Here is a 10213-nt window from a genome sequence, read left to right as displayed (position 1 = left end):
GGTGTTTTGGTCATTTAATTTAGGAAAATATGAGTGAGGTCATATTTGTGAAGCTTTGTCTATTGTTAATAGTGTAGTAGTGTATATTAAACACAGCTAACACAGAACTGAACATTGCTTAGTGACACAAATTAAGATGATACATTTTTGACCAATCATGACAATTAAACTCAAAATTTCACCAAATACCAATTCAAACTCTAGTCATTTTAATATGAATCCATGCAACCGTTATTTTCGCAAAGTGCACAATTATCGCGCCAATTAACAAGGTTTCCAAATTTACCACATTAAGTTTGTGTAAAATTCCAAACCATGAAAATTTTGATTTCATCACATTTATTACCGTTTACTGAATTTTCACACCATCATCAGTTTTGCACAAATGTTAAAGATTTCTCTACTCATTTATCGCAACGATTTACGAGGTTTCCAAATTAATTGATAACAAAATTCTCATGACGTTCGAGAAAACTAAAAAGCTCGTGTTTGGAAAAGACGTCACATTTATCAATATTCATTGAATTTGTACTGACAAACTCTAGCCGTTTTAATGTACGCCATCATCAGTTTTGTACAAATGCGAAAGATTTCTCTACTCCTTTAGCTCAACAATTTACGAGGTTTCCAAATAAACTGATAACTGAATTCCCGTTTTTACATTTGTGAAAATTAAAAAGCTCAAATTTGGAAAAGACGTCACATTTATCAACGTTCACTCAAGTTTTATAGACAAACTCTAGACATATTAATGTACGCAATCAGCATTTGTGTGCAAATGCGAAAGATTTTCCAACACATTTTTGTAAACGTTTCCAAGTTTCAAAAGAAAGTAGATTGGATTCCTGTAAGTTTCCCAGTTCTAAAAATTTCAATAAAATTAATTTGTGAAAGATTTCACTTAATTTTCGGAGACAAACTCATTTTAATGGGAATCCACACAATTTTGCAAAGTGCTAACGATTTCCCTTAACTTTTATTGCAAGTGGGTCAGTTAACTGTTGCGTCAGTTGACAAGGTTTCCAAAATAAATAATTAGAAGGTAATTGGATTTGAGTGAAATTTCAACAAATCACATTAGGGTTAGGTTTATTTACCATTCGCCAAATTTTCACGCCATCATCAGTTTTGCACAAATGCGAAAGATTTCGCTACAAATTTATCGCAACGATTTACGAGGTTTCCAAATTAACTGATAATTACATTTTCATGACATTCGTAAAAATGAAGAGCCTCAAATGACAAGACACCTATCACTAGTCATTGAATTAACAATGACAAACACTACCCGTTTTAATGTACGTGATCAGCATTTCTGCGCAAATGTGAAAGATTTTTCAACCCATTATTGTAACCGTTTCCAAAATGCAAAAGAAAGTAGAATAGATTCCCAGAAATTTTCCCAGTCTTAAAAAATTCAATCCAATTCATTTGTGAAAGATTTCACTTAATTTTCGCAGAAAAACTCATTTTTATGGGAATCTACAATTTCGCAAAGTGCTAATGATTTCCCAGTACATTTATTGCAACAATTTACAAGGTAAATGGCAAACTATTATGTTTATTGGACTCTTGATAAATTCCCAATTTTGAAAATTTAGGTGCCAATATTGGCTGAATTTCCAATGAATTCCGCTGAATTTTCAGACAAACTTTCGCAATCAATTTTAGGCAAATGCAGTTGCATTTTTTTAACATTTTCCTGCTGCAAATTAGCCAAAAGAAAGTAGATAAAATTACTGTAATTTTTCCAGTCTTGAAAATTTTCAATCCAATTAATTTGAGAAAGATTTCACTTTTCAAGGATTTCAGTTTTTTGCAGACAAACTCCTTTTAATAGGAATCCACACACTTTCGCAAAGTGCTAATGATTTCCCTTAACATTTGTGAAAATTTAGTCTTTTTAAAAAAAAGTTTGGTTTATTGAACTCATGTGAAATTCCCAATTTTGAAAATTTAAATAAAAAATATTAAGAAGAGTGAATTTACTCAATTTTCAAAGTTTTCTTAAAGTCATATTTAAATTCACAATCACCAATTTTGAGCAAATGCGATTACATTTTTGTAACATTTTCAAGTTGCAAATTGGCACATAGATTGTAGATTGGATTTCTGTAATTTCCCAGTCTTGAAAATTTCAATCCAATACATTTGTGACGTATTTACATTGCAAACTGAATTCTCAAGGACAAACTCAGTTTTTCGTAACTCTAATTTTCGTAACAATTGTCGGGCGATTTGGTAAAAAGAACAAACAAGCTGCGCAGTCTTCATCTCTACACTTCAGCCTGCCAGATTTAAAACATTAACATCATAATCGTCACCTTATCAGTCTACCTCCAGATGGTACCAAGAGTCACGAGTGACCCTGTTCACTATAATCACATCTGTTCTGCACATCTCATGGATTATTATGTTTATGAAGGTGCTTTTGGGTGCAACAGAGCCTTACTAAAACCCTTTGCCTTAAACAAGGGTACTGACACCCAGGAGGCCGACTCTGTAGACTCTAAAAGCCAAACTGGATCTGCTGGACCCAGTAAACAAGCACTAGCGGTGGGAAGGTGTTTAATTAAATTTTTTTTTTGAGGTTGTTATGGCCAAGTGTTTCAAATCAATGAAACGACAGTTAATAATCAGTGACCATTGTTTAGACGTAAACACTGGACTGAATGATGTTTGCACAAGAAAGAGAGGTTTTGGGACTCTGTTTGCAGAGTTTGAAGTCGAACTTTGCTCCCGTTGGAGTGATTTTAAATAAATATTGAGAGGGTTGGCGAAAAATAAATTATATCTGATGCCAGTGTCACCGATTTCTTTTTATAATTTATATTTGTAACACTCTAGTATGACTGTGTGTGATATCAATGTGTTCTGGCAATCTTTATGTAGATCCTTTTACGTTATGACATCTTTTAAATGAGAAATCGTGGTGCGTTTGCGATGTCGGGTAAATGATGAGCTGTTTGGAACATTAAGGTCATCGGTCTGATTGTTACTGGGTAGCAGAATGTGAATTTTATGTTCAATATATGCTCCTTTGTTGAAAGGGGTGCGCCTTTTACATTCATGACCCAATTGAAGTGCCCAAAGAGTGTCTGAATTGCTTGTGAAAACAAAAGCAGAGGCTTTCTTACAGAGAAAATCACATATTTTAAACCAGTTAACAGGTTGGTTTTAGTAGAAAGCCTATTTAAAATACTTTTTCTTTATTTTTTTAGTTACAAGCAGAACAAAGACGTGTGTAATGTCAGAGGTAAATATTCACATCATGTTTTTGTAGCAGGTGCCACTTTATAGAACTGTATTTGAGGATCGGTTTTACATTGCGAGGCTTATTCGTGTTGCAGATTGCTTTCGATATCAGAATGAGTTTGTGCTGTTTTATGTGTGGGAAAAACGCTTGCCCTTGCGTTGAAGGACTGAACCTCATTTCCAGTGTTGTGGCCGTGTTAACATTTCTTAGTCTGTTTACAGTTCAGTCACGTCTGTAATGTCCGACATGTAAACCGTACTGTAATCGTAAAAGAAAATTATAAATAAATGTTATATGATTTCATCGATAATTGTTGAGATTTCATTTATAAACCAGTTTGTTTTTTATGTGTTTTTTTTGTCTCGCATGTGTATATCGAAGTTGCTTCTTTAAAATATTTCTGTTGCTTTTGCAAAAAAACCATAATGCAGGGCTTTTAGAATCCAAAGCATTCACTGCATCATGAACATTCATTAGAATGAACTTACAATCCAAAATGTTATGAACACAAAAAATCCTTGTATAGTTTTTATATATTTATCTAGAAGAAATGATATAGGTAAAATCGAAGAAATAATTCCTAATTTCCTGAATATCAGTACATAATCACAACTATATTCAACCGTTAAATTGTAGACACAAATATTAGTGGGGATTTTTTTTGTGTGTGTGTTATGCTAAAGAAAATGGCTCCAAACAGCGCTGATATGTTTCTTTTTTGTGTGTCTGTTTCTGAATAAATCTGTTTTGTCACTAAACATTTAAAGGGCACTTATTTTACCCCTTTTTTCAAGATTTAAGATAAGTGTCTCCAGAATGTTTCTGTAAAGTTTCAGCTCAAAACACCTATCAGATTATTTATTATACTTTTCAGAATATTGGACTTTCTGCTCTGAACACATTGAAGCTGTTTTTGCCCTTTGTGCCTTTAATGCTAGTTCTCTCCGCCCACCGTTCCCACGTGCCTGTCAGAGTGCGCCTCAATGTCCGCCTCAGCTGCGTCAGATAAACAGCACAGTGACAGACATGAAGCAGATCTCATGTAATGTTTGTGAGAAATACTACATCAAGAAGTTTCCCAATGATTATTTGATGTATTTGTTGTAGAGTTGATTCAAGCCTTTCTGCAACGAGTCGCACACAGTGGACACACACAGCGCAGGTGATTAATTTTGCACTGTTTTTGCATGGCAAATGTGACAGGAGACACCCTAATATCCACTGCTGTATGGATATCCGTTGTTAATGTACAAAATAAACCTGATTTAATGTCCACAAACCGGGATTGAAGTGTCAATTCTACTGACATACGGCTGTGGTGATTAAAGACGGTAAAATTGCTGTTATTCATTACAATTGTGCACTGATTTATAAACATTTTAAACTTGTAAAACTCATTCTTGATCACATTTGATGATGAACGATGACCACAGAGAGCTGAACAGATCTTTTAATTGCTTTGTGCACGTCCTGTCTTGTTGATATGATTGTAAGTGTTACTACGGAGACATGTTAATATGCAGCTGTCAATCAATTTGGTGGGCGGGGAAACCACAGTCTTGTCACGTTGCGGTGGGCCTTAAAATGGGAGGGATTTGGATCCTATTTTAACATCAGGAAATTAAAATAAAAGCAACTTACTGTGTTTCTATCACTCAAATATGACAGTGGACACACTATACCTACACACACCTATACTTCTGTTTAAACAGCTTACAAAAACTGATTTTCATCATAGGTGCCCTTTAAATCAATGATTCAGGAATCCATTCATTAAAAGAGCCACTTGTTTTGTTTCTAAATGAATCAACTGTTTTGAATGAATCATTTGAATGATTGAATGAAAGCATCAAGACGGTGACTCTCATACTGTCACTTTTAGAACCTGTTTACACAAAATAACTTTTTGCCTCAACTCGGATCTGATTTGCTTGCTTTTTAAATAACAGTTACATTTATATTTGGCCACATAAATGTGTCTCTGGAGATTCTGATCTTGAAATCCCACGCTATATGCAAATATAACAAAGTTACATTGACCGTGTTCCAGTAAAACATCATCGTACAAAGCAGACTCTGCTATTATTGTCATTATAGGTTAAATAAAATCTATTTTTGTCCTGAGATACAAAATTATAAAGAGTTTACATACATTTGTGTATAACATGCTCTCCCAAATACATAACACTGTGACTATGTAAGCAAATGAAAAGTAACATTTTCCTTTTCATTCACAGAGATCGGCTACTACAGGTGCGTGAGGTGTCCCTGTTGTCAAAACTGCCATTTGATATTAATACATTCTACATGTATCATTTGAAGGGGACCTATTATACAGTATATAAAATAAGTCTCTAATGTCCCTAGACTGTGTATGGGAAGTTTCAGCTAAAAAATTCCCCATGAATAAGGCCAAAAAGAATCTGTGGACATTTTTTGCTATTTATGCAGAGAATTTTGTAAAAATCTGCGATTTATGCAGAATTTTTTGGGAGTATCATAACTAAAAACTTAATTTATGAAATAAAAAATAATAGCTTTTTAACTTTTCTTTAATGTTTACAATGCAAATCCATTTAGATCCACTTGTATGGTAAACAAAGCAAGTCTCTCATATATCTACTAAAAGACAGAAAATATTACGTTACAAACTGTACTGTAAATAAATCAAACGAACACTTTCATATTAATCAATAATATTACTGAAATTCATTTAAAATGGAATAAATATAAATTTACATAAGTAAATAAATAGACTCAATGATGGGCTAAAAGTTATTCCGTGTGGGCCTACCAATCAATAATGTTTTACAACAATTTGGAAATGCCCCTTTTAGGCCTTGATTTACATTGTGACATTTTGGTGACTGTCGCTTTAAATTTAAATGATATTGTGCTTCCAGTCCTATTCTAAAAAGCAAAGCAAAAAAAAAATGCCTTTGCGTTAGCATAGCAGCTGTTTCAAAATGGCTGCTTCTCAATCTGGGCTGTCTAATGAGGGAGATATTATCACTAATGGGCAGGGCTTTCCCCCTCTAATGACATGTACAAAGGAAGAATGTCAATCAAAGGGTTTCTGCAGACTGTTTTTATCAAGTGTGATTATAAAACATTTTTGTACAATTTTATTTTCATAGGCTGGTTATATTTACAGACTGTTGCCACACAACTGTGTTTAAAAACCTTATGAAAGTGATTTTTTGCATAATAGGTTGCCTTTAAGTTAATATATGGTCAAAAATAGTAAGAAATTTAAAAAAATTAACAAAACAAATATTAAAAACTGTCGTCTGTGGCATTGTATCTTGCATTTGCTATGTTTTATCCAATTGTCATATAGCCCAAATATACAGGAGCTGACTATACATGTAGTAGCTTTTCCTAAAATTATTGAATACTCATTCTCATCACATGACAATTTTAAAAATGTTTTTCATCCACTTCAAATGCTGACTACTAAATGTATGTATATTTCTACACTTTGGAAGGAGAGAAGTTGAAATATGTGTTTTTAACAACCGCATGCATTTAGATCTGTCCATATCTAGATTCGTCCTAGTCCACCTCCTGAAGTGGTTTGAGGGATGGAATTTATAATTCATTTTGAACAAGTTTTAGAGGGCATTTACACCTGTCAATTTCACGATCCAATAGCTCTCTAATAAGAAAAAAAATGCATGAAGTGACCAGGTCTAAACAGACCCTTAATTATATATTTATCCATTACAGTCCTAAACCAGTCAATATACAGTTGAAGTCAGAATTATTAGCCCCCCTTTGATTTTTCTTTTTTTTAAATATTTCCAAAATGAAAGGAAATTTTCACAGTATGTCTGATAATATTTTTTCTTCTGGAGAAAGTCTTATTTGTTTTATTTTGACTAGAATAAAAGCAGTTTTAAATTTTTTAAAACCCATTTTTAGGTCAAAATTATTAGCCCCTTTATATATATTTTTTTTGGGGGGTGGGGGGGGGGGGGGGGGGGGGGGGGGGTTCACCTTTATTTGAGAGGACAGTTGAGAGTATTGACAGGAAAGCATGGGGAGCAGAGAGAGGGGAAGGATCGGCATAGAACCGCGAGGCGGAATCGAACTCGGGTCGCCATGAGCACCAAAGTGCATATGTCGACGCACTAACCACTACACCACTGGCGCCGACAGCTATTTTTTTTTTTTGATTAGTCTACAGAACAAACCATCATTATACAAAAACTTGCCTAATTACCCTAACCTGCCTAGTTAACCCAGGTAAGCCTTTTAAATGTCACATTAAGCTGTGTCCTGTCCACATATCTAGTCAAATATTATTTACTGTCATCATGACAAAGATAAAATAAATCCGCTATTAGAAATGAGTTATTGAAACTATTATATTTAGAAATGTGATGAAAAAATCTTCTCCCGTTAAACAGAAATTGGGAAAAAATAAACAGGAGGGCTAATAATTCAGGGGGACTAATTATTCTGACTTCAACTGTATAACCAGTCGGTATAAATAGCATAATCTGTGTTTTCCAAAATATAATGTTCTGCCAATATCCCAATTGCACACCTATACTTGTAAGGTCAAGTAAAAGGGATACAGTTTTCCACATCCAACTAGAAAGGCTTTATTTATTTGAATAGAAAAATAGTCATTTGAAATCAGTTATCACAAACACTGTTAACCAAAGCCATAATGTTTATGTCCATCTGTGGTCTGGCAAGATTGAAGCAGAATATGTTCTGTGTGCGTGTTTGTGTTACAGATTCTCAAGACCTTATAGTCCATTGTTCAGGATTGGCACTTGTCAAAACTGAAGATTTCCGAAGAGCGATGGTAACGTGTTCGGCTTGGGGTGGGGTTTGTATCCGATTCTCTCGTGAATCATCTGCTCTCTGGTTTTCCCGTCAGCAGCGCCACCCGCTGCTCCGCTCATCTCACTGGATGTGGCGACACCGACGACATCCACCTCATCCCTCTGTTTCTTCCGACTCTAAACACATGTGGGAGAGTAACGTGAGATTATAGAAAGCACATCACTTTTTACTTTATGTAAGATTTGCTTATACTGTACCTTTGCTTTTCAATGAGAAAAAAAATAATGATCAAATGCAACTCGCACCATTATTGACTGGAATGATTTTTGTGTCATCATTTTACTTAAGTACAAGTATCTGTACTTTATTGGTGTATTATTTAGGGAATTTTACAATATTCAAAAGCATTAAAATGTGTTGTTCTTGTCACTTGAACTTTAGAGATGACTACCAGCAGCTCATAGAAGCAATAATGAAGAAAACTGGCTGAATCTTTTCACTTACCTGTGAAATCAATTTGCAAATCGCAATGAACAGTTTATTTTTATATGGGTTTATTTAATTTATCTGCTTATTAACTGTATTGAACTTTTCCATAACTGACCAGTTATACAACATTAACACTTATTTTCCTGTTTATTAGTGTAAAGCTGCTTTGCACTACGGTAAAAAATGTGACTTTAGATCTAAAACCTTTTAAGCGTGTGGAAAAAAAATTCATAATGCACCTATGGCTGTTAACATTAATGTTTGTTTGTGTGTGTATTTGTTTTAATATCTGGGCGGGTGCTTGAATGTACATAGACTTACAGGGAAATTGAGTTCCCCATGAGTAAACATGCTTAAAAATCACACACAATTAAGTATTTTGAAAATGTAAAAAATGCAGATTGTTTGATTTGAGGGTTGTGTTTAGGGGTAGGGGGATAAAATATACAGTTTGTACAATAGAAACATCATTAGGTCTATGAGAGTCCCCACTGAGATGAAAGAATTAAGTCTGTGTGTGTGTGTGTACAATAAGGCAAATATTTAGGACAAATATTGACAAGTCCTAAATGAAGTTACAGATTTTTACCTCCAGCTCTTTCTTGACGCTTTCAAACTCCTCCGTGTCGTCCAGCTTGAGCTCGAGGCGCGTGGGTTTCCTCCGCAGCATCTTCACATCACCGGCTTCTCGTTACCTGGAAACACGTTAAACGCGCTGCTTACTTTACACGGCGATTAACGTTACATATGTAATGTATGTTTATTCCAAATCGATGGGTTAACCTAGTTAGTTCTGTTCAACTCTTCATATTTAATTTGAGAAAGCTCATATGTGATGTTTTAAGGAACATAACGTTGCAAAAGCCCATGATTGCAGTATTATATCTATATACACATTAGTATAACGTTTAGTGTCGTGTTGCATATTTTGGCATTTCAAGACATCTAGTGACTCCCGCTTCAGCAGCACAACGTTATTGTTTAGCAGCTACATGCTAATTAGCCCAGTAGCTCTAAACTCTGGGTCTTAAACAGTTACAAACATCAGGATAATGAGCCGTAAAGACAGCCGTTTGTTTTATTCAGCATGTCAAACTATTGACAAACAATTCTAGACTGAAAAAGATGACTATTTCAGCTCCCAGCACTCACCGTAATCATACACGCTTTGACCGTAGAAAGTGCAGAAGGAATCATGGGAAATGTAGTTCAAGCGTAAAGAAAGAAATGCAATAAACTTGTTTGAATTGTTTTCTGTTTTCGTAATTTTTCATCTGTTTAGATTAAGTTGATATTCACATTAGATGAATAATTAATTCTATCACTGTCTATTTTAGGGCAAAAACGGTTGAAATGTTCATCAACATCAGTTTTTTTTTTTTCAAGTTTTTTTTGATCGATTTATTTATTTATTCAGTTAAACCTTTAAAAACTGTAAATGTGTTTTTTTAAACTCATCCTGAGAAATGTTCATTATCAACATTTATCGAGGATAAATAGTATATAAATTGTTACTTGAATATTTCACTGGTTTTGGAAAATGTTGATATAATAGAAAAATTCTAATTTTAAATGTGTGATTTTAAATTTACAGCGTCTCTCTCAAAGTTTAGTTTTAAAAAGTGAGTAAAAATAGTGAAACATTGTAGTTTTAGGACTTGCATTCGA

General features: G+C 34.1%; 2 protein-coding genes across 2 annotated transcripts in view; one reads left to right on the top strand and one right to left on the bottom strand.

The window, feature by feature from the left end:
• slc31a1 (solute carrier family 31 member 1) overlaps nt 1-3559 on the top strand; it is a 36070-nt gene extending 32511 nt beyond the window's left edge. Inside the window, exon 5 of the mRNA XM_056458598.1 lies at nt 1-3559. This exon is cut by the window's left edge and continues 382 nt beyond it. The gene's annotated coding sequence lies outside the window, so the exon portion shown is untranslated.
• Nucleotides 3560-7841: 4282 nt separating this feature from the next.
• On the bottom strand, nt 7842-9753 carry cdc26 (cell division cycle 26 homolog). The gene is made up of 3 exons (XM_056457070.1): nt 9698-9753; nt 9135-9240; nt 7842-8232 (listed from the first exon to the last, which is right to left on the bottom strand). The coding sequence occupies exons 2-3, from the start codon at nt 9213-9215 to the stop codon at nt 8047-8049; spliced, it is 267 nt and encodes an 88-aa protein (XP_056313045.1). The 5' UTR covers nt 9216-9240; nt 9698-9753; the 3' UTR covers nt 7842-8046.
• Nucleotides 9754-10213: the final 460 nt, after the last annotated feature.

Source organism: Danio aesculapii, chromosome 5 (genome assembly GCF_903798145.1).
Source record: "Danio aesculapii chromosome 5, fDanAes4.1, whole genome shotgun sequence".
NCBI classification, from domain to species: domain Eukaryota; kingdom Metazoa; phylum Chordata; class Actinopteri; order Cypriniformes; family Danionidae; genus Danio; species Danio aesculapii.
The sequence above is the reverse complement of the archived record's forward strand: the minus strand, read 5'-3'. Positions and strand labels throughout refer to the sequence as shown.